The sequence below is a fragment of the Heloderma suspectum genome, chromosome 9 (genome assembly GCF_057233095.1).
Source record: "Heloderma suspectum isolate Gila_16-S chromosome 9, 16-S_ref, whole genome shotgun sequence".
In the NCBI taxonomy this organism is placed as follows: domain Eukaryota; kingdom Metazoa; phylum Chordata; class Lepidosauria; order Squamata; family Helodermatidae; genus Heloderma; species Heloderma suspectum.
This window is the reverse complement of record NC_139466.1, coordinates 28,810,849-28,838,758: the sequence shown is the minus strand read 5'-3', so window position 1 is coordinate 28,838,758 and position 27,910 is coordinate 28,810,849. Positions and strand designations below refer to the sequence as shown.

The window sequence follows — 27,910 nt, the reverse complement described above, 5'->3', positions numbered from 1 at the left end:
TTCCACCCTGCCCCTTTTCTCTCCCTGTTCCCCTTCCCATCTGCTTTTGGAAAAAAATTTTCTTGATGAAGCTTGAGCATTATTTGGCTGGTCCCAATAAAGGTATCGCCTGACTGTGGAATTTCTGTTCATATGACCAGCCAGATGGGCGATTAATAAATTTAATTAATAAATAAAATTTAATAAATAAATATGGACCAACGTGGCTTTACTTTGTTTCGTCTGTAATTAATTATAACCCCCGGTGGGCTCTCCAGATCTTTGGACTGCAACTCCCATCATCGCTCACCATTGGCTGAGACGAGCTTCGGCTATTGGGGGGTATAGAAATGGAATAAATAAAATAAATAAATAATTGGCTATGCTGGATGGGGCTGATGGGACTTGCAGTCCAACAACCTCTGGAGGGCCACAAGTTGCCCGCCCCCCCCCCCGGCCATAAAAGTCCATCCTTCCCCAACCTGGCGCCCTCTCCCTGTTTTGGACTACAACTCCCAGCAGCCCCAGCCTGCATGGCCAATGGTCAGGAATTATGGGAGCTGCCGTCCAAAACATCTGGATGGCACCAGGCTAAAGAAACCAGTAGGGGCTGGTGGCACCGATTTTGATGGGGTGTGCATCCGTTCTGGATTTCAGTCAGAACCAGGCAGAACTCTAACGGAGCTGTCCAAGGTTATTCCGGGGACAGGGCTCGGCGCCTTGGAAAGCCCCTTTAGAGTTCTGGCTGGTCCTGACCGAAACCCAGAGCGGAGTCGCAGCCCCGCCGCAATCGGGGCCACCAGCCTCCGCTGGAGGAAGCTCCTCCCAGCAGCTCCGCCAGCAACGACTGAGAACGCCGGGAGGGAGGAGGGAAGAAAGGCAGCGCCGGGGGCGGGGCCTCCGCGTCACCTCTCGTCTCCACCAACCCGCGGCGACCTTCGGATTAGCTCCACCCCCTCTTTTTGACGTCGCGCGGCCCGGCCCGGCCCGGCCCTGCCCGCGCTCGCCTTGAATGCTTCCCCGGAGGAGGCGGAGCCAAAATGGCGGCCAAGGTGAGTGGCCCCCTCGCCGTCAGCAGCCCGGGCCCCCGCCCCCGCGCGGAGGAGAGGGTCGCTGAGGCGCCGCTCGCCTTTGCGCGTCCCTCAGAGCTATGCGGGCGCGAGCCTCCGGCGCGCTCAGGCTTCGCGCTGTGCTGAACGTTGGGAGCGGCCCGGAGGGAGGGAGGGAGGGAGGGAGGGTACCTGAGCGCGTGCAGAGTTCGCCGCTGGTGCTTCTTCGTAACCCAGCGCTGCCTCTCCCTCCCTCCCTCCCTTTGCCCCCAACCTCGCTGTGGAAGTTTGGACGCGACGCGGGGCTTCTTTTTGTTTTGAGCGTAAGGAGTGGTTAGGAAGAGTGGAGGCGGGTGCCTGACCATGTGCAGAGATCCCTCTGTCGTGCCTCTCAATAACTCAATTCTGTTTCCTGCCTTCTCCCCCCACCCCCACTTCATCGTGGAAATTAGAACTTGTTATAGGGCTTCTCATTGTTTTGAACTTAAGGAGTGGTTAGGAAGAGTGGAGGCGGGTGCCTGACCATGTGCAGAGATCCCTCTCTCGTGCCTCTCAATAACTCAATTCTGTTTCCTTCCTTCTCCCCCCCCCTTCATCGTGGAAATTAGAACTTGATATAGGGCTTCTCATTGTTTTGAACTTAAGGAGTGGTTAGGAAGAGTGGGGGCGGGTGTCTGACCATGTGCAGAGATCCCTCTCTCGTGCCTCTCAATAACTCAATTCTGTTTCCTGCCTTCTCCCCTCACCCTCATTTCATTGTGGGACTTGATAGGGCTTCTCATTGTTTTGAACTTAAGGAGTGGTTAGGAAGAGTGGAGGCGGGTGCCTGACCATGTGCAGAGATCCCTCTCTCGTGCCTCTCAATAACTCAGTTCTGTTTCCTGCCTTCTCCCCCCACCCCCACTTCATCATGGAAATTAGAACTTGTTAAAGGGCTTCTCATTGTTTTGAACTTAAGGAGTGGTTAGGAAGAGTGGAGGCGGGTTCCTGACCATGGGCAGAGATCCCTCTCCAGTGCCTCTCAATAACTAAATTCTGTTTCCTGCCTTCTCCCCTCACCCCCACTTCATTGTGGGACTTGATATAGGGCTTCTCATTGTTTTGAACTTAAGGAGTGGTTAGGAAGAGTTGAGGCGGGTGTCTGACCATGTGCAGAGATCCCGCTCTTGTGCTTCTCAGTAACCCAATTCTGGTCCCTTCCTTCCCCTACCCCCTCCAATCCTCATGGTGGAAATTTGAACATGATAAAAGGATTCTTATTGTTTTGAACTTAAAAAGTAGTTGTGAAGAATGGAGGTGGGTATCTGAGCTTGGGCCGAGTGACCCTTGCTGTGCCACTGAGTAGCCTCACATTGTTTCCCCACACATAGACACTCACACACTCTCCTGGCTCAGTGGGGTGAATGAATGTGGATATTCTAGGTTGTTCTTTTTTTGTTCTAGAACTGCTGGAAGTTAGGGAGTGGTCTTGAAGATGGGAAGACACTTGAGCATGTACAAAGTGCACCTTCTTTTGCCTGTAAGGCTACAATCCTAAACATACTCACTAGGGAGTAAGCCTCATTGAACACTATGGGCCTTACTTTGAGTAAACCTGAGTAGGATTGTGCTGTAAGTAATTGAACTCTGCTCCCTTCTTTCTTCTCCCCTAGCCCCATCGCAGTCTTATAGAGCTGCTGTGATCTTGAGTGGTCATGAAGATGGAAGGATTTCTGAGCATGTGCAGGGCACACTTCTTGTGCCACTGAGTAACCCTACTCTGCTTCTCCCTCTTTTTCCCCACAATAGTGGGGAAATTTGAAAGGTATAGGAATTCTTAGAGCTCCAGGATGTTGGGAGATGGGGGATGGGCATGTGCAGAGTCCTTCCCACTCCCACCTGTGCCTCTGAGTAACCATACTCTGGTCCCCTCCCTCCAGGCGCACACCTGACATGTAGGGGGCAAGGGTTTCCTTGAGGGATGTGATTTCTCTAGGCAGCCTTGAGTCCTGTCAGGCACCTGACACTCTTAAGAGATTCAGCATTCCAGGTGAGGGCTGTGGAACTTGTCTTCCTTTTATCTAGGGAGCATTCATCCGTTCATCACCATTGCTACAACTTCCAGAAGTATGTATAGGCTGCATCTATAGTAAAGGTTTTAAAGAAGTTAATCTGCCTTATTTTAGTTACATGAGCATGGGAGGAAAAATACTTCCAGAGATCCCTAGGTTAGTTCAGAACTGCAGTTCCTAGATCTCCTGGGGAAGCTTGGATGGCCAGAGTAGAATGATGACCTTGTGATCATCATAGAGAGCCAGTGTGGTGTAGTGGCAAGAGTTTTGGACTGGGAGCTGGGAGATCTGGGTTCTAGTCCCCACTCGGCCATGGTAGCGCACTGGGTGACTTTGGGCCAGTCACACACTCTCAGCCCAACCTACCTCACAGGGTTGTTGTTGTGAGGATAAAATGGAGAGGAGGGGGATAATGTAAGCCGCCTTGGGTTCCTTGCAAGAGGAAAAAAGGCAGGATATAAATGCAATAAATAAATAAAATAAATAAATAAATGGTCATCCCCAAAGTACAATGCATTTGACGATGCAGTGCTTGTATGACACCTTCCAAAGGACAATGATACTGTCAGGAATAGAATAGCAATAGGATGATTGCACATGCGCCCACACATACAATTTCAGTGTAAAATGACCCAGCATAATAACAATTTTGATTCGTAAAGCAGTGTAAAGTTCTCCTCATGTGAAATGTTTGAGAAACAGCAGCTGTTACTAAAACAAATCTCTCATCTTGACAGTGCTAGATTCCCTGTCACATTGCGCTTGCATGCTGAAGAACAGGCATGGTTCTCCTGTGACTGAGCGTCCCTTGCCTCTCCCATTAAGCATCTGCCACTGCCTTCTTGCATGGCAGATGCCTTGCACTGCCTTGCTGGCATTTTCCATGTTTCACTCACTACTTCCTACCCTTCTCATGTGAAATGTCATATCACACCTATTGTCATGCTAGGGTTACATGTTGATGTTTCAAAAGAGTCACAGCAGGTTTACGTCTTCTGTTTGCTGCTGCTTCTCATTTTAAGATGTCTCAAGAAACACAAAATAAGAACAAAGGAGGCTGCCTTCTACTGAGTCCTCTAGCTCAGTATCGTCACTGACCAGCAGTGGCTGTCTGGGGTTTCAGGTTGGAATCTTTCCAAGATCTACCTGAAGGTGCCAGACATAGAATCTGGGACCTTCTGCATACAAAAGATGTGACCTGCCACTGCACCTCCCAAGGCACTCATGTTTTCGCTGGCTATAAAATATAGGCCTCAATAGGTAATAAAACCAAATGGAAATCTACGTGAATTGTGAGCAAACTTTGGAGAACAGAAAAACTTCAGACCCCCATCTTGAAAACACTGAGGCCTGTGCTGAAAGTTAAATATTCTTTAATTGCATGTAAGATACAGTCTTACTTCTTCAGGAGCACAAAGTTAAACTAGGGAATTTGCTACTACAGGATATAGTGATGGTCACAACCTTAGGTGGCTTTGAAAGGGAATTGGACAAATTAATGGAGGAAAAGGTTTTACCTCCAGTATCAGTATGCCTCTGTATGCCAGTTGCTGGGGAACACACATGGGAGGGTGCTGTTGTACTCATATCCTGCTTGTGGGCTTCCCATAGGCATCTGGTTGGCCACTGCGGGAATAGAATGCTGAACTAGGTAGGCCTTTGTTTTGATCCAGCACAGTCCTCCTTACAGCCTTACATTCAGTAGGACCTGCAACAAAATGTTGCAGTGTGAAGTGCTCCTGTTCAAAGTTCCAGGCACAGAGAGATATGTCCTTTTTCAGGATATTCCATTCCATCCTCCCCTGGTTTTTCTCTCCTGCCACACCCCAACAATCAGTCAACATTCTTTGTCCACACAGCATTCTCAGTTCCCTTTGGGCTCTCTCTCTCTCTCTCTGGTCCCTCTTTCTCCCCCCACCCTTTCTCTGGTCGCTCTTTCTTTCTCACTGGCTCTGCTTTCCCTCTTTCTCTCTCCCCATCCCATGCAAATGAATGGAGGAATTTTTCCATTGATTTGCATGAGGCAAGAACAAGCCCCCCTAGTGAAAATTGGTCACTCCCCGCCAAGGACCCCGTTGCCCCAAGGGACCTTGGTAGGGGGTGGGCTTTGCCACCCCCTCTCCAGTTGTTTTTGGCAAGGAGGACTCCCCCCCGCCCCCGCTGGTGCAAATGAAAGAGGAATCGTGCCATTCACTTGCAGAGGGGAAAAATAGCTTTGCGGATGCCTCCACCTGGCCTTTGCAAGCACAGAGGCACCCGCAAGTGGTACATTGCAGACCCCTGGATTAGAGGGAGGGAGGGGATTGTGATAAAGTGTTAAACCTGTTTAAGCTTCCCCAAATGCAGGAAAGACAAAAAGTTGTTTCCTTAGGCAGGATCTCCCTGAGCCTTGTGTTTTAATAAGATTTTTCCCCCTGAATAAATCCTTCTTTTGAATAATTGCTTCAAATAATTACTGGGCAGCGAAGTGATGCACAGAAGCATTTTGTTAGTCATTGCACAGTTAACTTCAGTAGACATCCCAAAGCAATTAGTGCCATTCAAGAACTGAGCTAATTCCAGAAGTCACCGCACAGTTCCTAGCCCTGTAAATATTGTGGAATGTGTATGTTAAAATAAATATAGCTTCATTTAACAAATAAGAAAAAGCCTCCCACACAACCTACCCACTCAGTGCAGCAGTTTTCAAACATGTTTGCAGGTGGCAAAATAGACACTTGAGCAATTTTGACATGACAGTGCACAAGTGTGTAGACTTATTCTCCCTACAACCGTGTAGCAAAATGGAATTGTGTATGAAATATCCCTTAGATCAGGGGTGCACAACTTCAGGCCCACAGGCCAAATCCAGCCCACTGGGCTTCCCCAAAAGATCATGCCGCTTTCCACAGGCCCCACCCTCTTTCCCCCAACCACCAGTCATTGGTGGTTTCCCAGCTTTCGTGCAGTTATTCCCCATTCTAAAAGACTGAAATACTTCTCCTAAGGCTTAGTGACTGACAGTAAGCGTTTTAAGCTAAAATATGCTAATATTTTTGGGCACTGTCCCCTTTGGCCCCGCCCACCACTGGAATGTTGTCCCCAAGAGTTTCTCTGAGGTGAAAAAGGTTCTGCACCCTTGCCTTAGATATCTGGGCACGCCAAATGACTTGTGTACCTATGGCTTTGGTGGTTACAGCTTGGGGTGGGGGGATCTCAAAATACTTCATCCTATGAAGCCGATTGGTGAGAGATTCAAGCCAGATAAAAAGGAAGGACTTCTTCACAAAGCGCATAGTTAAACAATGGAATTCGCTACCACAGGACGTAGTCATGGCCTCCAGTTTGGATGGCTTTAAAAGGGGGTTGGACAAATTCCTGGAGGAGAAGGCTATCAATGTCTAGTAGGCTTGATGGCTATGTGCTGCCTCCAGTATCAGAGGCAGTATGCCTGTGTACACCAGTTGATGGGGAACATGGGTGGGAGGGTGCTGTTGCGCTCATGCCCTGCTTGTGGGTTCCTGATTGACAGCTGGTTGGCCGCTGTGTGAACAGAATGCTGGACTAGATGGACCCTTGGTCTTCTTATGTTCTTATGAAGCAGAAAGTGTTGAGCTGCTTGTGCTTCCTGCCCCTCATCCCAGGAGTAATTTTTTTTTTTTAGCATGTCTCTAGAAATGTAAAATGCAACCTCGTTTCTTCTAACTATAACATACGTGTACAAATACAAGCCAGTTTTATGTACCTTAAGTTCACAAGCCCAGAGAAAGCGACAGATGTACAGGAAAATTCTGGATTTAAAGATGTGAGTTGTTTTGGGTTTTTTGGTGTAGTTTTTTTTTTTTTTTTTTTTAGCATACTTGGTATTTAAATGTGCAGATAAAACTTTGGCTGAGGGCATTTTATCACTTTGTAGGTCAGAATCTGAAAGGCTGTCCATAGATCACATGTATCACACATGTGCCTTCTCATCAGTTAATCACTTCATGCTGCTGTATTCCTCCTAATATTCTTTCTAAGCTCTTGCCCAGTAATGTTCAGTAAGTTCAAAGTGTGAGAGTTAATTACTCTGTAGCTCGGGGAGGGGAAAAAGCTATATTTCCCCCCTTTTCTGCATTCTTTCTTTTAAAAAACGTACAAGGCTGACAGTCCCATAGCTTCAGATCCAATTTTCTTCTGTGTTTTTTCACATTTGTAACTTTTGCATTATTCTTTTTCCACCTATGCTTCATGTGTCTGCCCCTTTGTCTGTTCCGTCAGCACAGTGAGTCACTTTGCTTTATTGCCTTTTCTTTCATTTTCTGCTGTAGTAGCTAGTTTGATACTCTTGTCGAGTGGTGCTTTGGGATTAGTATGTAGTTAAAAATAGACTAGAACTAAATTCTGTTGGAAGGAGACCTCAGTCCATACAGTAGTTAAGCCAGTGTCCTCGGGATTAACTATTAACTCGGGATTATCTATTTTTCCCAACATTGCACACAGGCAGTCTAGAATTTGGCACCAGACAGCTCCGTATTCTATGTTTTCAGTGATATGCGCAGAAGGTTCTAAATGGTGTGGGAGTACAGCAGGCAATTTTGTTGCAGGCGCTTGCTAGAAGGAGACGTGCCACAATGCAGGCAGGGCTAAAGGGACAGCCCCTTTGCACGCATGTTGCCCCTTGACACAAGGAAAGTCTGAACTGGCCTATTGTGGAATGGTGAACAGTAGGTTAAACTTGAATGTGGTGGGCCAGGGTTTAGATCTCATCTAGCCATTATACTGGCCTACTTTTGTTGTTGTTTATTCTTTCATTTAGAAAATTTATAAACTGCCATCTTTCAACACAGTAACTTCTCAAGGTGGAGAGTAACAAATGCTGCACAACAAAGCTGGATCTGGGCATAGTAACACACGCCTTATCATTTCCTCATTAGACTACTGCAGTGTGCTGTTCATGGGGCTGCTCTTGAAGAGTGTTTGGAATCTGCAGGTGGTGCGAAATGCTGCAGGCAGTTTGCTTTCTGATGTGCACTTTATAGACCATATTACACCATTACTACGTCAGTTCAACTGGCTTTCAATTGTGCCCAATTCAAGGTGCTGGCTCTTAACTATAAAGCCCTAAATGGCTTGGGGCCAGGATATCTGAAAGACCGCCTCCTCCATATGAACCTGCCTGTAGCATATGATATTCATCTGAGACTGTTATATGCCCCACCACTGAGAGAGATTAGTTTGGTGAGAATGTGGGAGAGAGCCTTTTCTGTGACAGCATCCCGACTGTCGAATTCCCTCCCTAAGGAGGTTAGATTAGCCTTTAATTTTTTTAGCTTCTGTCTGGGGGTAAAGACATTTCTGTTCCACTCAACATTTGTTGGTTTTATAGGGTTAATAATTTTAATTTTTTGGAGGTCAGTACTCTGCTTTTAATCTTTATTTGTTTAAATTGTTTTAATATTTGTCCTGTACAGCAGTTTATAAAATATTTTAATGAATAAATAAAACAGTAAAACCATCCCCCCAAATTGATACAACTTCCTCAATTTGTAAAGTAATGATAGGGATTGTCAAGCATTTCCCATAGTAAAAGTGCAGTATACATTGTATATAACTCTAATTCACCTTTGGTGGAGTTTCACCATAAAACTGGAGATGTGAAGGTAACAAGCACATAGATCTATGGACTTTGCTTCTGCAAGGCAGTGATGGCTACCAACTTGGATGGCTTCAAAGGGGAAATAGACAAAATATTGGAAAGCTATCTATTACCTCCAGTATCAATAGGCCTCTAAATACCATTTGCTGGGGAACATGTCAGGAGGGTGCTCATCTCCTACCTGTGGGCTTCCCGTAGGCAACTGGTTGGCCACTGTGTGAACAGAATGCTGGACTAGATAGGCCTTTGTTCTGATCCAGCACAGCTCATGGTTTCAACAAGCCAGACTTCCTAAGCCAGCAACAAACAATGTCTTTTATTTGTCCTTCATAGCTGGTTAACAAACCAAGGTTTGTTTGCAGGATGGGTTCGGACACAGCCACAACCCAGATGACACTGTGGCTTAGTGTTACATGTAAATCAGGCCTTTGTCTCAAGGGATAATTTTAATGGAGTATATGTATAAGAATTTCGATAGTGATTTATATTTTAACAGCTCCTTATTGTTAAGTGTTATGGTGGATGTATCATTCGTCGTCATCAACACACATGGTGCTTTACAGAGTAACATAAGCGCGTGTGCACACACACACAAGTGGGTTACTGTAACAAGGAGCTTCCAACCACTTCACAAATAATATTCCTGAAAAAGTATTTTGAAGCCGCACACAAAGGAATCAAAGGTTGCAGAAATTACAGTAAGCAACTTTCCTAGTACCCAAATATGTTTAGCATGAACAATGTCAGTGTTTGTATTTTTGAACCTCTTTCATTGCCAAAGCTACTTCCTACTTCTTCTGAGAAGGTTTATGTTTGTTAAAGTGTTGTTGCATATTCATTTTTTTTTAATATTGTGGGTTCTTTAAGCAGCTGTATGGAAAAACAAGTGTTTATTATGCTTACACTCTTTGGTGCAGGGGTGGAACTTGTGGCCTTCCAGAGTTTTGGTCTGCAACTCCCATCATGCCTCACCACTGGCTATGCTAGCTAGGCCTGATAGGAGTTGTAGGCCAAAACATCTGGAGGGCAACAAGTTGCTCACCCTTGTTTTTCAGGTAGGTAGGTAGATATTGGCCACATTCACATGTCAGTATAAGCCAGGAATCCTGGCTTAATAAACCATTATGTGAATGAGCTGCATGTAAGTGCATGCAGAGTGCTAGTTTCCATTTCGCTTCTCCCTTCATGAGAGTTGGCAAACAAAGCAGGACAGGAGAGCTTTGCCTGAAACCTGAACCCTGGATTGTGATTTAAGTGCACTCAAACAAAGCAGGATCATAAGCTAACTTTAAAACAGGTTTTGTTGTTGGTTTACAAATCCTGGCTTGTTTGGCTACACTTAATCGTAATTCTGGATTTGGACATAACACAAAGCTATTCCTTCCTGGTTTCATTTACCTGCTCTCTCAAAGGAAAGAGTGAAACAAAAGCAAACACTGCTTGTTGACATCATGGTTTATTAAGACAGGATTCTTGGCTTAAAGTGATGTGGGAATGCAGCCATTTTTGTTGATCTTAATATGAATTTTGATAAACAGATTTTTTTTTCTTTTAAGCAATTAATGTTCTTTCTTGATTTCCCTCAACCTCTGCTTTCCCACCAGCTGGCAAAATGGGCTGCTGTTCCTACAGCTTTGGCATGTGCATCTCTTAATGTATATGCTGCATCTGAAGAGGAAACAAAATCCCGTCATGTAAAGGCACATCAGGTAGGATTGGAAAGACCTTCTAGATCTTTTAAAAATTAAACAAATAAATGGATGCATAGATGCAGGGAAGGCTTTCCTCTCCATTTTATTTCAATAGTAAAATAAAACCTTTAAGGATGCTACATCACAGACCATTACAGATTATTCCAAAGAAGGAAGGTGGGGAGGTATTAAAATGATACGGTAATCGTAATGTACAGTAAATAAAATATAACAGCGGGGGGTGCCCTCTGAGGGGATTCCTCCAGGAGGCGAGGCTTAGAGCCTAAGCTTTTCCCCTGGGTGGAACCCGAAGAGGCTTTGTGGGCTGGATTGGGGTGTCCCACTAGCTGGATTAGGCCCATGTGCTGGAGGTTCTGCACCCCTGAAATAAATGTTTTATTGTTGAACATTTCGACTTTACCTCCCCCCTCCCCCGCACCCCAGCAGCTTCCAAATTAAACATACAAAATGCACTAAAAGTAACAAGGTAATAGTAACACGTGGTACACAAAATGTTCTTTAATGTGCACATAGAACTTTGGGAAGAAAGCTTTTCTGTAAGCTATGACTCAAGTGTAAATAGTAAGTTGAATGCTTGGCGTTGCAGCGACAGCATCCTAAAATGGAGGCAGTTGTTTTCCAAAAGACACTGGGTTGGATCCAGATTTAGTTGTACTTGGAGTAGACCCATTGAAATCAATTGAACTTAAATTAGTCATGAAGAAAATGAGACTATCCTACTGTGATTAGCAGAGCCTTTGGCCTTATTGCATGATTTTAGAAAAAGAATGGTTTATTTCATCATTGCTTTATTTAGACAAGATCCTGTGAAGATGTTTACAAATTCAGGTATGCTGATGAGTGGAGAGGGGAGCAGGATCACAGCAAAAAGCTCACTCCTCCCCCGCCCCCCTGCTGCCACACATTCATCATACCATGTGATTAGAGCCTATGTTCAAACAGGGACCCTGGAAATTGGAGGGTCTTGGTTTGTGTATGCACGTTCAGGGATATGCGTAAGCTCAGTGTATCTGAATGTGCATAGGACTAGTGACTAGGTACAATGCTGCTGTCCCGCTTCTCTCTCTGTATGTCCACTGAAGGGTAAAGACGCTTTCCTCATGATGTTTTGCCCTGTTTGGAGGGTTAAAGCTTCTGACAATTGCCATTGATCTAGCACCCCAGCCACAAACTCATGTGCATCAAGGTGTCATGCGTGACTCATAGCATTTAGGGGAAATCCATGCACATACAGGGCCACACCCTCCGACAGGGGTGTACGCACTCGTTGCGCATTGCATTATGCCAGCCGTTTTCAAACTGTGCGGTCTTTCAATGAGAAGGTCAGTAACAGCTGACAAGCTTCACTGAAAGACAGCTTGGCCACCACTACCGTTCTTCCCCTGCAGTACGCAGGCCAGTGGAGTTTTGGATGCAGTCGACAGTGCACTCTTAGGCCATGCAAGGTGAAATGATAACCAACAGGCCTGGCCAGCGCTCCACGTGAACTGAGTACGCACCTAGAACACATTCCAGAGTCCTGCGCTGCCTGGTAGATGTTCAGGAGACACGTTGAAATGGAAAGGATTTCCCTGAAAGTAGGATCCACTGTATTAGATGGCTTAAATCCAGATGTCCATGCCGAACCTGCCCCTGATGATCCACATCCATATCTGTGCTTCTAGATCAGCTTACCCACACTTAGGGGCAACCAGTGCCTGTCTACGCAGTGGGATCTTTGGACTTGTGCTTTTAGCCAGTAGATGGCAACGTCCAGTGCACTGATGTCTGTGGAGCACCTCTTCCATTCGTGGAAGCCCCCTACCATATAGGCAAACTTTGCTGGGGCAATTGGAGAATTATTCCAAGGCTAAAAAAGTAAGCCAGGGGTCCCCAAACTTTTTGGACCTGTGGGCACATTTGGGAATTTGAGAAACTGCTGTGGGTACCACCACAGAATGGATCCCATGGAGGATGGAGCTAGTCACATAATGGCTGCTGTGGGGGCCTGGCTAGTCAAAAATGAGCCAAGAGAAATAGTGAGGCTAGAGGCTGGGTGGGAGGGGGAAACAGCAAGGCAAAGGGGTAGAGAAAGAGCAGGGCTAGAGGCTATAAGGGGGAGAAACAGTGAGCTAAAGTGGGAGAGCGGGGAAATAGCAAGGCTTGAAGCTGGGTGGGGGAGGAAATAGCAAGGCAAAGGGGAAGAGAGGAGAAAAAGAGCGAGGCTAGTGGCTAGAAAGGGAGAGAAAGAAGACTGCCCTAACATTTTCCAAGGTTTTTTTGAAGGCAGCAGGGAGGGGAGAGTTTCATGGGCACTGTTGGCGGTCCCTGTGGGCCAAAGCACTTATGGGTGCCATGTTGGGGACTTCTAAAATAAGCTGTCCCTCCATTTTCATTGGTTACCCAGGACAAGCCTCTTAGGACCGATTTTTCCTCTTCTCCTCCAGCTTCCTATTTATAATGCACCACCTCTAGACTCAAGATACATTGATGAACAGCCTGGCCGCTTGCAAACTGGGATATCATCAGTAAGAAAGACAGCAAGTTACTACATTAATGTGTGCAAGGTAAGAATACGCGTTAACAGGCCAGGAATTCTCGTGTGTGTCTTGCCATGAGTGAGCACTTGGATAAATCAGAGCCGATATGGAATAGCAAGGATTTCTGTTGGTGTATATATTCACTCTGAGATTCCCAATGCATTTTGAAGTGAGAGTCCTTAGACTAATACTTGAAAACAGAAGTAATGTTTAAAAAAGGACCCCCCACACCCATGTTCCTCCTGAAGCATTCCTTTGAGTTCAAAACACCTTTGGAAACTTGAACTGAATCAATCTTGTTTACAACTATAGAAGCCATTGCTATTTTTTGTACTTAAGAAGTTGGTCTCGTGGTAGTGGAAAGTTAGGAGCTAGAATGAACAATGATCCTCTTTTAGGTTTTGGGTTCGGTATCTGCCTCAGACTTTTATATGCCCATCAGTTTCAAGAACGTCTCCCTGAATTTTTGTTGTATTCCTAAGCTTGGAGGGTAGTGACCTCTTGTGGTCTAAATTCCAAATAATGTTTCAGCGCTGGTTTTTTTGTTCACAGAAAGTCTTTAATATAAACTGATATTAATAGTCGTGAAATGCATAGCATTATTATATACTTTTTTTGTGTGATCTCCCAAACTGTCTGCTGTGATCCCACTTGTTTGTATATGATTCTTGGTTTGCTGTATAGGTGTTTGTTTGCTTTTGCTTGTTTGCTTTTGTAAGCCACTCTGAGAGCTTTGGCTGAAGGATGGTAAATAAAGACCTTAAATCAGTGTAATATTTAAAAAGTACAGCTACAAGTTTGATCTTGATGCCTAAAATCACAGACATTTTCTGATGCATAAAAATGGCTTGAGCAAGAAACCTCAGACATCGTGTAAATGTGACTTACGCTGTAGCAGTAGAATAATGCAATGGAATTACAATTTCCTGTTAAGTCTCTCTATCTGTAGTTGTGTCAGAAGCAGAGGGAAATGTTTGTTTATGTATTTGTTTGTATTATTTAAAATGTTTATATTTTGCCTCGAACAGACTTCCAAGACAGTTGACGATATGGGAAGACTAATGCACAATAAACATAATAAGATGTTAGACTTAGAACAGATGGTTTGGAAGGGCTGTGTTATATTATTAGTTATGGCCTGGATCCAATGTACCATGTGACTGGTTTTGCATGCCGAAGTGAGTTTGGATGTGTGTTCCTCAAAACACCCCCTGCCTCCTCATCGAGGAGGAATGAGGCAAACCTCATTCAAAACTTTGATGAGCACCTTCTGATATGGCACGGAGGGTCTGTCATTCAAAGGAAAAATGTCCGGAACTCCACTGAGCAGATCCAAGACCTTGGGTGCACCTAATAAAATTGCATTTTTGATCGCAGCCATTATTCAGTTTTGAGTGGGGGGAGGAGGACTTTTACACACTACCTTAATCCAATTGGTGCTGGGTAAGTTTACACTGATGTATAATGCAAGTGTGCCACAGTGTGACTTGACATATCAGCTGTTGCATTCCCCCCCCCCCCCCGGGCTGGATAACTTTACTGTGTGAAGAGAGCATCAGTTCCAGCCAGCCCTTGCAATGTGTTGGACTACAACTCCCATCATCACTAGATTGTGGTGATGGGATTTGTAGTCCAGAAGATCGGGAAGGCAGCCAGTTGGGGAAGGCTGAAACATACTATGGTAACGTTTGCAGCATTTGTGGGAGGGGGTGGTTAAATTAATGCAGCTAATTTTTCCTGCATGCATTATACAAATTGGCCCCAAATCCAGGAAGAGAGCAGGATTGCAGGAGTCTCTCCTCCATTACCTAAGAAGTGATAGGTATGACAATCCAATGATCACTATACATTAGGCAGGTGAACAGAGGGACAAGGTGCGTAGGCTGTATATGGAATTTGCTTTCCTCTTGCCCTGCCTAAGAGGAGAGTGAGTGGTTATTGCTGACAGCAGTACTGAACATGTGTTAAGCTATGCAAAGAGGATTGCACACCCACCATGGTTGTTTAAACCAGGCCCCCACACCTTCTGATTGCAAATCGCTCACACTGGAAGAGTTTAATGATAAAACGGGAAGTTGTTTAAGCTTGGTTTCTCCTGCTTTTTGTCAAGGTGATTTGATATTTGGAGGTGAAAGATGTGAGTTTCTGGCTAGAATCACATAAACATTAGATGGAGAAACTTGTCCTTTATTCTTTTATGCAGGATGCTTATCTCTTTGTCAAAAATGGAATAATGTCTTCTATACTGTTTGGAAAAGGTGGGTGAATATTTGCAAATTTTAAACCTAATCTCTGCTCACATTTGGCCATGTAAATCTCAGCCCTTGTTAAAATTAGGTGAGGCAACACCCCCATTTTTCTAAAAGTAAAAAACATTCTAAATACAGCCCAGTTACAAAGTTTGCATTTATTTAAGTTTTCATCTCTGTATGCTGTTATAAATTCTTAGAAAACCATATTCAAGTATGGTCATTGTTGCACATAGTTAAATTATGGAATCTGCTACCGCAACATGTAGTGATGATCACCAATGTGGATGGATTTAAAAGGGGGTTGGACAAATACCTGGACGAGAAGGCTATCAATAGCTACTAGTCCTGATGGTTATGTGCTACCTCCAGTATCAGAGGCAGTATGCCTGTGTTCACTAGTTGGGGAATGTGGGTGGGAGAGTGCTGTTGCAGCCATGTCCTGCTTGTGATTTCCTGGTCAACATCTGGTTGGCCACTGTGTGAACAGAATGCTGGACTAGATGGACCCCTGGTCTGATCCAGCAGGGCTCTTCTTGTGATCTTATGTTCTTCTGCTTATTTTTTTAAGATGTATATGTTTATCTGAAGAATCCTCCACCAGAATTTCTTCCCAAAGTTGGTGTGATTACGATTTCAGGACTAACTGGACTAGTCCTAGCAAGGAAAGGTAAGGAGTTGCGTATTCTCACATTACCGTGCATTGAAAGTGCTACTTTGTTAAAAAGCTACATTCCAGATGACAGATGGATCACATGCAGGCCAATTCCCCTATATATGAGCAGCTGCAGTGGCCATGTTCACGTAAGGAAGGGTTAGGGCTGGTAGCAGCCTCCCTATTAATGGCAGCATTTTTTTCTGCTGCTGCAGTCGCCTGCAGCTGCATCCATGTGCAGCTGGATCACACTAATATTTCCCTGTGGAACTCTAGGTCTGTGCATGGCTGAGGAATGTATACAGCTATTGTAGGAGAAGGTACACAGCTCATATAGGTCCAGTCTGCAACAAGTGTCCAGGCTTTGGGGGCCTCATTTTCACAAACAGAAGGGTTAGTAAACCTAGGAACAGGAACAGAGGAAGCTGACTTAAACTGACCTGGTTCACACAGCATGACGTGCCAGAGTATGGGTTGAGTGTGGGTTGTTGTTGAACCATGGGTTATCATTGAATCGTTGTGTTTGGAACCCAACAACAAACCATGGGTTCTCTTCATGGTTTGTTAGCACAGCCGGGTTCACACAAAACAATCCATGATGCAATAACAATCCATGATTCAGCGACAACCCACACTCAGCCCATGCTCAGCTCGTACTCTGGCTTGTCGTGTTGTGTGAATCCAGCCACTGAGTCAGACCATTGACCCATCTAAGTCAGTTTTGTCTATTCTGGCCAGCAGCAGCTCTCCGAGTAATCAGAAAGGAGTCTTTTTCCAGCCCCACCTGGAGCTTCCAGAGGTTGAACCTGGGTCCGTCTGCTTGCAAAGCATGCGCTCTACCACTAAGCTACAACATTCCTCAAATGTGTGTGTGGCGTGTGCTCTTTCAAGCTCTATATGTTTCACATGGTTGGACACCCTCCATGGAAAAATAGTTCCTGTTCATAGAAAACGAGCATGTGAGAAGGGTTGTAGCTTAGCCTTCTCAGTATGATGGTTGCTTTATTCTCAGTATTGCTTAAATGATTTGATTTTGTTCTTTGCAGGGTCTAGATTTAAGAAAATCGCCTATCCCTTGGGACTTTGCACACTGGGCATATCTGTTTGCTATCCAGTGCAATCAGTACTGATCGCAAAGGTAAGCTTCCTTGAGGAATGTGCATTTTTGTCATGCTTCCAATTTTTTTTTTTTAAGTTTCTTTTAGGAATCCTGCTTCTAGTTAGTCAAAGTTTAAAGTTTGAATTGAAAACCTCTAATAGATTGCCATCTGTAATTAAAAGGTTCTTCTTCCACTGTTGGCTGAATCACACAATTTTATTGGAGAAGTCAATTAGCCTTGCCTACGCTAGATTATTTTTAAAACGAGTTGTTCAGTACAATAACATTTCTAAAATTAAACTAGGTAACAGGTGGAAAGGTTTATGCTGCAAGCCATAAAACCTATGAAGCAATAGGATCGCTATGGATGAAAAAATCCACTGTGAAAGAACCACTCGCCCAGGACAAAGATACTCAGGTAGGCTGTCTTCAAGGAAGCACCTATGAAGCACCACGAGCTTAGGTACCTTTCATTGATCCACATTGTGTTTAATGTACATGTGCCAAAAGGATAAAAAGTTGCAGATCTCCAACATCACTCTGTTGCACATTATGAGGTTCAAAGGCCTCAATTAGCAATATATGCGATATATTAGACTGGTTTGAGGAATGAAGGGTACTCTACCCATGTTCAGAGATGTTATCTTGTTTATTATAGTTTATTTATTAACACATCCCTCTCAGTGCACATGGCACTTTCCATTAGGGATGGGGAAGAGCTTCATCTGGTTCGCATTTTAATGCGAACTTCCCTAATTCGCATTTCCTGAACCAATGTGAGAACCGAAAACACTGCTGTACTTCGATATTTGCACTTCTTTGAATTTTCTGATGCAGTTCTCCAATCAAAATATGCATCCAAAATGCATATACTAGGGGAAAGTAACTAACATACAAAAATGCCTTACATTACAGAAAATTGCTTGCAAAAATGCATTATATTAGGGGAAATTGCTTGCAACAAAAGCATATATTAGGCAAAATTTTGAACAAATAGGTATATTTGGAGGAATGTGCATGAAAATGTGTATAAATGTTTGTACAGACTTCTTTTTTAATGTTTCTGCAGAAACAGGATGAAATGAATTTAAGATTGGGCAAACGAGAGGAACTGAAATTGATGGATTGGTCCATTCCTACTTTGCATAGCAATATAAGTGAAATGCAGGCCATCAGCCCCAAGGAGCTTTCTGTCTAAGCCTTCCTCAACCTGGTGCCCTCCAGATGTTTTGGACTACAGCTCCCAGCATCCCTGACCATTGGTCATGCTGGTTGGGGCTGATGGGAGTTGAAGTCGAACACATCTGGAGGGGACCAGGTTGAGGATGTCTGATGTAAATTCAGAGTAGTGATATCACTCAATTAGAGAAATCTTAGTTGGTTGATGAATTAAATCTGCATAAATTTAAGGGCATAAGAAGTGGCCTTATCCCAATTCTAGCCCAGTAAGGTTTACTCTGACTGACAGCAGCTCTCCAGGGTATCTTTTCCATCATCTGCTTCCGGATCTGCCTAACTGGTGATGCCAAGCACTGAACCGCATCCGTTCTACATGCAAAGCATGTTCTCTGCAACCAAGATATAATCCTTTTCCTGATGGTTTAGCAGACACCATCTCAGAAGAGGCATTCTCCCAATATGAGCAAAAAGAAGTAATGCCTCTTCTAAAATTGTACCTGCTACCCATAGTTTTTTAAATACTTGTATTAAAAAGAATTAATATTGTTGTTTTCATCCTCATACTGAGTATTTGGGAGATCCCTTCTTCAATTGTCCAGAAGGTTTTTAATCAATCTAACTGATTGATCAACTAAACGTTGCAGCCTTTGTTTAGAGTAGGGATGGACAGATAAGTCTATTTCCCATCTATGTCATTTTCACATGTGTTCTGTCAAAAATCCATTCCATCCTGTTTTCTGCACATTTTAAAAAAAACTGCATGAAAATTCTCATATGAAATTGTGCGCATTTTCTCCTAAAGTGTGTATTTTTGTATGGCTTATTGAGCTAACTGCATCACAACATTCTGGGGAGTGCACAGTCTGAAGGATAACTGTGTTCTGATCCACATATTAGCCTGGGAAGTGTGAGTTAGGTTGGTTTGCTGAAAAATGCAGACAGAATGGAATTCTTCAGTATCCCCAGTCTTATTTGCCATAGGTGATCAGCTGTTTTAAAGCCTGGTGCAATTCCTTGGGAGACCTGAGGCTCATGTACCTGTTTCACACTGGCATTTGATGTCTGCAAATGGGAACTCCCCTATTAGAGATAAGACTTGGAAGTACTTACAATTGCACCGTCAAGCACCCCTCTTGACAATATGTATTAAAAACTCCCTATATTTAGAAATCACACTGGTGTGTGTGTGTGCGTGTGCGTGCATGTGTTAAGTTTATTTGATTTTTCAGTACAACAGAAACAGTAAACACTTTCCCCATCCTGCCCCCATCCACATTCTCTCCCCTTTAGGTTCCCCTTCCCCTCTTCATATCACTCCGTTTAAAGGGTAAAGGTTTCATGTATCTAAGTGAATCATTAAGCAAAAATTGGATAAATAGCTACATTTGTGTTTTACTTTGTGGTTTTAATTTTTGTGAACCACGTAGAATGCTTCAGTATAGAAATAAAGAAATAAAGAAATAAAATGCATAGAAATATTTAAAAATAAAAAGGTTTGGTTCATGCCCATCTCTTAGTGGATCTGCACTGGTTTTCCAGTGGATCACATTACTCTGCATATAATTCAAGAAAATTTTCCTATATTAATTGGAATATATTTTTGTTTCGTTATTTGGTGTAATATACCTTTTCATGGATGGGTAAAGTCAATAGATCTTGAATCCAATTGTGTTTCATATGCATTGCATTGCCACAGAGCTTGCATAATTGGTTTTCAGGTTTCTTTACAATTCAGTCTTATATTCAACTGCAGGAAGTTCCAGGACCAGTTGTGGAGACAGGCCATAGCATCTCAGAAGCTCATAAGATTGCCCTTGAATCAAAGGAAAAGGTGAAAGCATCAGAGATGCAATTTCATGCACGGAATACACATGCCCAGACAGACTCTGTGCCATCGACAGCTGAAGTGAAGGTGCCAGGTGTCAGATCAGGTATGAAATTCAAATTGCTCTCCTTGCCAGTCATGCTGTAGATACTGCTGGTTTTTCCTTAACTAGGACCGCTCCTGAAGATTATAACTCAGTTCTGGTTCTAGGTATGAGACAGCCTGGGCAAATTCTGTCTGCGCCCCCAGCTCCAGCAGAGGGCTGCGGTGGAAGTGGCAATGCTCTGGGCAGCTGGATCTAGCTGCCATCTTAATCTCTCACAATGCCCCAGAGGGACACTGTGTCAGAGGTATTGTGGACAATCATAATGGTAGATAGACCCAGGCACCTGGTGCTGCTTGGAGTGCTGGCCAGGGGGGAAAAAGTAAGGGCAGCAGGCCATGGCAGGTATCACTGGTGGGCCTTGCCAAGGTCCTGGAGCCCTGGCAGCTGCTCAAGAATGCCAGTTACTGGTGCCAGCCCTGTCTTAATTGACAGGACAGTGCCAGACACACACACCCTAACACCTTTATTCATTTAACAGATGTGCTGAAGACATCAAAGTTTAAACCAGACCCCAGCCTCATGGACCATGGCCAGGCCAGCCCAGAAGACATGGATATGTACAGTACCAGAAGCTAACATGCCAAACTCCCTAACCTTTAGGATATGACAATGATGGGACATTAAAATGGAAGCATTATGCAACTTGTAATTGTACTATATGTGGTGGTCTTTGATCACATATTTTCTTAAACTACTGTGTACAGCCAAGTTACTCACCCTGCATGTCCTCTGTATCCTTTTTCTACTACTTCTTGCCACTGAAAGTATTTTCTGATTTTTTTGCAAACGTATTTGGCCTCTTGCTAGGGAGAGCGAAAGACTTCAGATGAGATTGTCATTGTCAGCCTGGTGATAAATGGGAATCACTTGGAAAATAGATTTCTGTGCTGCTTCTGCTCAACACATGAAGGGATAATAAAAAAAAAATATGTAAACGTTCTTTATTTTCTTTGTACTAATTTCTGATACAGGGGATGTTGTTCACAAATTATAATGTCCTGCTAATATGCTGGCTTTTAACATGTTGCTAGCATTCAGAAAGAAGGGGGAAAACAGTAATAATATGGTTTATAGACAGAGCTTGCATTACAAAATATATGAAGTATAAACTACAGAAGTACTGTATTTTGAATGGTGTTCCCAAAATGTTTGCTGTTGTAGAGGTATGATGAAGGCTTTAAACCAGGGGTGCTGAATTCCTGAGCCTGAGGGCCAAATTTGATTTTGGAGAAGCTCTCAAGGGCTACATTCCAGTGGTGGGCAGGGCTGAAGGCCAAAATGGCAGGACCAAAATTCCAAAAATTCCAGCATATTTTAGCTTCAAGCTCTTACTGCCAGGAACTTCACCTAAGGAGAGGCATTTCAACCTTTTAGACTGGGGGGAAAACAGCAAAAGCTGGGAAACCAGCAATTGGTGGTCAGGAGAAAGGGGTGTGGCCATTGGAGGAATCCTGGTGGGATGGCTTTGGCTCCCAGGCAGGACAGATTTGGCCTAGGGGCTTGAGATTCAATACCCCTGCTTTACCCAGTATCTGTTTTTGCATTCCTCATGTAGGAGGGGGAATTTGTACTTCAGTCCTGTGAGGAAATGCATAAGTTATACCATAATTGTGAACATGTTTTTGTTATCCTGAGACAGAAATGTGCAACATTGGCCATAAATAAGCAGAAGCATGAGTCATATTTTTGCTGGTCAGTGCATGCAAGATCTGAGATGGGTCTACGGATGTCAAAGAAATCCATAACAGAAAAAATGAGTTTGGATTTTGTTGAATCTGACCAGCAGATTCTGCAGCAAAACGACTTTTCCCTTGTCAGCAAGATGCCACTGACTTGCATGCCATTTTTGTAACATTCCCGATTTTGCGCAGATTTTGTCATTAAAAAATATGTGATTTTTTTTGAACGGCCAAAAATACACATTTCCCTATAGGCTAAAGCATGAAAATGCACATTTTTGTGGATATTGTGCATTTGGGGGGAATTTGCACATTTTCGTATGTGCGCATTTGCGCAGATTTGGGAACGAAAACAAATCTGATTCTGTTGATGGGCAGACTGGAATGAAAGGTGCCTGATAGTCTGCAAAACACACAATCCGTATCTCCTAGATGGGTCCCTATTGTACAGTCTTTAGTACAGTTACTAAGAAAGTACTTCTGCCACTAAGGTTTGTACCTTAGCGTCAGGGTTGGATTGGAGCCCAGAGAGCCCCAAAGCAGTTCTGATTCTGAGGAAGAGTTAGAAACAGTGGGAGAGGAACCCGCACGCATTTCAGAGGAGCAGCCGGGGGGGAGCTCCCCCCTCCGGTACACATTCCTGAGAGTGATAGTAACCCTGGCAGGGAGAGGGCAGAGCAACAGCAGTTTCTGGATCCTAGGCGTCGGCACACCCTCAAGCGCGAGATGCTGGGCTCTGAGAGGCAGCGCTCGGCCCACTTGGAGCAACAGCAACAGCGGTGTCCCAATGCCCCACGGGTAAGGGGTGGACTCTCTCCTCCTAGCTCATAAGTACAGAGGTTTCCCGCTTTCTCCTCCAAATGGAGATCAACTGATTTCTAAGGTTAGAACCCCCGAGTAGGCAGCTGTCTTAAGTCTCACTCGTAGGATCAAGCAATTAGCATCTGTAAGCTTCATTAGGTTGAATGGCAATAAAGCCTTGGAAAAAAGCCCTATTGTCTGCATGTTGGTTCTGGCTACCTGAGGATTTCAGAAGGCAGCGGGGCGACCTCCCGACAGCTTGATCTCCGTTCCTTTTTCTTTTCCTCCTACTTCTTCTGGGACAGTGCCATGTAGCAGGTTTTGATCACTCTGACGCAGAAAACCAGGCACTGCATGAGCAAGTCACGCAATTGGTGACCGCTGTTCAGGCCTTGCAGGCTGCTGCTCAGCCCATTCCGCCTCCCATTCCCCCCCGCAACGCAAGTGCCCGGTGGCCTGGCCGGAGAGGTTTTCAGGTGAGAGGGGTCGTTTTCACAGCTTCCGCACCCAGGCGGAGCTGTACATGCGCCTGCGGCCTGAGGATTTCCTGGCAGATCGGGTTCGTGTGGGGTTTGTCATTAACCTGCTTTCCGACATGGCAGCTAATTGGGCTTCATCCCTTCTTCTCACTAATGACCCCTTGCTGGGAGACTGTTGGCTATGGCGGAGTTTTTTGGTGATCCTCTTTGTGCACAGACAGCTACTCAGGACATTCGCCGCCTCAAGCAAGGCAAGGATTCAGTTTCCCGCTATGCAACCGCTTTTCTCTTGCTGATGCAAGATGTACAGTGGAATGATGCTGCTCTGGTGGCCCAATTTTCGGACGGTTTGAATGACGAGATCTTGGATGAGTTGGCACGTGCGCCCCTCCCGCCTATTCTGGCGCAGCTCATCCAATCCTGTTTACAGATGGACAGTTGCCTGGAGAGTCGCCGACAGGCCAGGCGGAGCTCCAGTGGCCGAGATTTCCCTCCCCCCGTTCCACCTGGTTGCTGCCCCCTCTGCCCTCCCCCACCCCTGCAATGGGGGCGGAGAAAACCCCGATGCAACTGGGAGCCATCCGAGCTGCGCTACCCACAGGTCGCCAGAGGAGTTGAACAGGCGGCACGCTGAGCATCATTTTCGCTGTGGAAAGCAGGCAGGGGCACTTTGCCAGGTCCTGTCGCTCCAGACCGACGGCCCCGCTTCCTCCTCCTCCTCCTCGCCCCCTAGCCTGACTAGACCACCCTCCAAGCCTGTTGGGGGTCTCCAGCGCAGGGCCCTGCTCCTCACCCAGGGGGCGCCTTCCTTGAACCCCCCCACCCCCATCTCCTTCCTGTATACCTCCAGTCCTCCTGGGGGGGGGAGGAAGTCCTGGCGCTGGTGGACTCTGGGGCTACTACCCAGAGTCCACCTACTACTGTTTCATGGATGAAGATTTTGCTCGGCAGCACAACATTCCTGCTTTACCCCTCCCTACCCCGTTGAGGGTGGAGACCATCGACGGGCATCCCCTCTCTTTGGGAGCAGTTACTCGGATTACAGCTCCAGTCACTCTGTGTTCCCAGGGCCACGTTGAGCAGGTTCAATTTCACCTGGCCAGGGTTCCTCAATAAGTGCCTCGTGTGGCGCAGAGTGGTAGGCGGCAGTATTGCAACCAAAACTCTCCCCATGACCTGAGTTCAGTCCCAGCGGAAGCTGGTTCTCAGGTAGCCGGCTCAGGTCGACTCAGCCTTCCATCCTTCCGAGGTCGGTAAAATGAGAACCCAGCTTGCTGGGGGAAAGGTAGTCATGACTGGGGAAGGCGATGGCAAACCACCCCGCTACAGTCTGCCATGAAAACGCCAGCGAAAGCGGCGTCCCTCTAGGAGTCAGCAATGACTCGGTGCTTGCACAGGAGGAGGGTTCCTCAATACCCTATCGTGCTGGGCGTCTCCTGGCTCTCTAAGCACAATCCTCAGATTTCTTGGGAGCTTCGTCAAGTTCAATTCTCTTCTCCTTACTGCTTGCAGCATTGCTTCCCAGACAGGGCAGCGACCCCAGTCCAGGCCTTAACCCTTTCCACCCCCTCCCCTTCCTTCCCGAGTGTTTCTTATGTTCCAGTTGTTCTCCCAGAAAAGTATGCGGAGTTCCGGGATGTTTTTGACAAGAAGGACGCCGACCAGCTCCCCACCACCACCGCTCCTTTGACTGTGCCATTAACCTGATCCCGGGTGCCGCCATCCCGGTGGGCTGGCTGTATTCCATGTCAGAGCCAGAACTTCAAGCTCTGCAGGAGTTTCTGGACTCCCAGCCTCCGCCGAGGGTTCATTCACGGCTCCACCTCCCCTACCTGCGCCCCAATGATGTTTGTTTGCAAGAAGACAGGATTGCTCAGGCCAATACATGACTACAGAGCCCTTAACTTGGTCTCTATCCCTGACAAATACCCCCTCCCCCTGATCCCTGAGATGCTTGAGCACCTGGGGCGAGCCAAGATTTTCACCAAATTGGACCTGCGTGGTGTCTACAACCTGATTCGTATCCAGGAGGGGAATGAGTGGAAGACCTGTTTCGGAACCCGGTACGTGGCATACGAATACTTGGTGATGACTTTTGGACTTGCCTGCGCACCCTCCCCCCACGTTTTCGTGATTTATGAATGCCATCTTCAGGGACTATTTGGACACTTTCCTCACTGTTTATTTGGATGATTTACTTGTATTTTCTGCTGACCCTCACAACCATCGGTGCCATGTCACAGTTGTTTTGCAGCACCTCCGTGAAAATCATCTCTTTGTCAAGCTGGAGAAATGTGCATTTGACTTGACATACTTGGACTTTCTCGGCTACATTATTTCAGCTGATGGTATCAAGATGGATCCTGCAAAGGTCCAGGCTATCCTTTCCTTGCAGGCTCCATCCACAAAGAAGGACTTACAGTGTTTCCTGGGCAACTTCTACAGGAAGTTTCTGCCTGGCTATGCTAGACTGACATCTCCTCTCACAGACCTCCTGAAGGACAAGAAATCTCATTTTCGTTGGACTGCCTCTGCCCACCAGTCTTTCGAAGAGCTTAAGAGGCTTTTTAGTTCTGAGCCAATCCTGTTGCACCCTGACCCGGGGAGGCCTTTTGTAGTGCAAACTGATGCGTCTGACTTTGTGGTAGGGGCTGTGCTTTTCCAGCCAAGTCAGGCGGGGGGGAGTTGCAACCCTGCACCTACCACTCCAGGAAGTTAAGCACGTCCGAGCGGAATTATACCATCTGGGAGAAGGAGCTGTTAGCAATTAAGTCAGCCTTGGACACGTGGTGTCATCTTCTGGAGGGGGTGCAGCACCCCGTCGAAGTCAGAACTGATCATCGCAACGTGGAACACCTCCAAACAGCCCGCACCTTAAATCAGTGACAGATTAAGTGGTCTTTGTTTTTCCCTCGATTCAGTTGGAAGATCCACCATGTGAAGGCTGCCGACAACCAACAGGCTGACGCCCTCTCTCGTAAGCTGGACCTCCAGCCAGGGGGAGACTCCCTCCCCCACTCTGATTCTCCCCCCTCCCCGAAAGTCCGGCAGTGGCAGTGGTGCCTCGCTCTTGGGAGGAGCTCCTTTGCACGGATAAGCTCGGGATTCTTTTGTCCATGAGAAGGTGGAGGGCTTGGGGCTAGCCTCGCCCCCCCCCCACTTGACCCCCTTTTCCCTGCAAGGTGGGTTGCTTTACCATTCTGGTCAGGTGTATGTGCCTTCTAAACCGCTCCACAAAAATGTCCTCTGTCAGTGCCACGATTCCCCCACTGCTGGGCATTTTGGCTTCGCCAAGATCCTACATGGGGTGACACAGGATTTTTGGTGGCCCCGAGTGTGACAGGACATCAAGACCTATGTCGCTTCCTGCATGACCTGTCAGCGGGCAAAAGCCCCCACAGGCTTACTTCACCCCCTACCTACCCCCTCAGGCCCTTGGAAGTTGCTTTCCCTCGACTTCATCACCGACATGCCTCGCTCACAAGGTAAGACTACCATTCTGGTACCATCAAGACTACCATCTTGTTTTCTAAGATGGCTCACTTCATCCCATGCACCAGTTTGCCCATGGCCAGGGAGATGGCAGAGCTCTTTTTGATGCATGTTTTCCGTCTCAGTGGATAGCCAGAGGGGCTCATTTCGGATAGGGGGCCCCAGTTCACAGCCTATTTCTGGAAGGAGCTACTGTGGCTACTCAATATGTCGCTACGCCTTTCCTCTGCTCACCACCCCCAGACGGATGGTCAGACCAAACGCACCAATGCAACTCTAGAGCAATACTTACGCTGTTATGTAAACTACCAACAAAGATGACTGGTTTTCCCTGCTGCCTTTGGCAGAATTTGCTTATAACAATGCCTGCCATGCATCTACCTGCCAGGCTGCCTTTTTTTGCCAATTTTGGGTACCATCCCAAGGCCTTCCCTTCCTCGCTTGGGCCATCCTCGGTGCCCTTGGCCTATGAGTTTTTAGAGGAGCTGCACTCGGTGCACCACCTTCTACAGGACTCCATCGACCAAGCGAAAGCAGTGTACAAAGAAACTGTGGACCGGCGGCGCTAGCCAGGTCTGTCCCTGCAGCTGGGGGACTGGGTTTGGTTGTCCACCCGCTACCTCTCCTCCCATGAAGAAGCTCAAGCCATGTCACACAGGCCCTTTCCAGATTAACCCTGTTGCTTTTCACCTGGCTCTTCCCCCCTCTATGAAAGTGCATCCTGTTTTTCATCGCTCCTTGCTTTCCCCCCTGGTCTCTGATGACCCCCATAGCTCAGTCTGCTTCCCCCCCCCCGCCCCCGGTGCTGGTGGGGGAGGAGGAGGAGTTTGAAGTCGCTGAGATCCTGGACTCATGCCTTTCCCGCAGGTGCCTGCAGTATTTAGTGGACTGGAAAGGCTATGGGCCGGACGAACGTTCCTGGGAACCTGCTGACAATCTGCATGCACCTTTGCTGCTGCAACACTTCCACCAACGATACCCCCACAAGCCTGGGGCTCCAAGGGGGGGCATAGGGGGGCCTCATGGGAGCGAGGATGATGTCAGGGTTGGATAGTAGCCCAGAGAGCCCCAAAGCAGTTCTGATTCTGAGGAAGAATTAGAAACCGTGGGAGAGGAACCCACGTGCGTTTCAGAGGAGCAGCCAGTGGGGAGCCCCTCCTGGTACACATTCCTGAGAGTGCTAGTGACCCTGGTAGGGAGAGGGAGGTGCAACAGCAGCTTCTGGGCACTAGGCGCAGGTGTACCCTCAAGCGTGAGATGACTGGTGCTGAGAGGGAGCACTCAGCCCGCTTGGTGCGACAGCAACAGCGGCGCCCCGATGCCCCATGGGAAAGGAATGGACTCTCTCCTCCTAGCTCATAAGGGCAGCGGTTTCCCGCTTTCCCCTCCAAATGGAGATCAACTGATTCCTAAGGTTAG

The 27,910-nt window shown here is 46.3% G+C and overlaps 1 protein-coding gene across 1 annotated transcript; it reads left to right on the top strand.

Moving 5' to 3' along the window:
• Positions 1 to 997: 997 nt before the first annotated feature.
• On the top strand, positions 998 to 22,702 carry APOOL (apolipoprotein O like). Its single transcript, XM_084814028.1, has 9 exons — positions 998 to 1,031; positions 10,301 to 10,405; positions 12,835 to 12,954; positions 15,131 to 15,185; positions 15,748 to 15,846; positions 16,878 to 16,969; positions 17,235 to 17,348; positions 19,863 to 20,040; positions 20,519 to 22,702. Exons 1-9 carry the CDS (start codon positions 1,020 to 1,022, stop codon positions 20,614 to 20,616), a joined length of 873 nt encoding a protein of 290 aa, XP_084670154.1. The 5' UTR covers positions 998 to 1,019; the 3' UTR covers positions 20,617 to 22,702.
• Positions 22,703 to 27,910: the final 5,208 nt, after the last annotated feature.

Coding starts and splice junctions, on each gene's coding strand:
- APOOL (XM_084814028.1), top strand. Junction 15,186..15,747: donor TTCTATACTGTTTGGAAAAG/GTGGGTGAATAT, acceptor TATTTTTTTAAG/ATGTATATGTTTATCTGAAG. Junction 20,041..20,518: donor GGTGCCAGGTGTCAGATCAG/GTATGAAATTCA, acceptor TTCATTTAACAG/ATGTGCTGAAGACATCAAAG.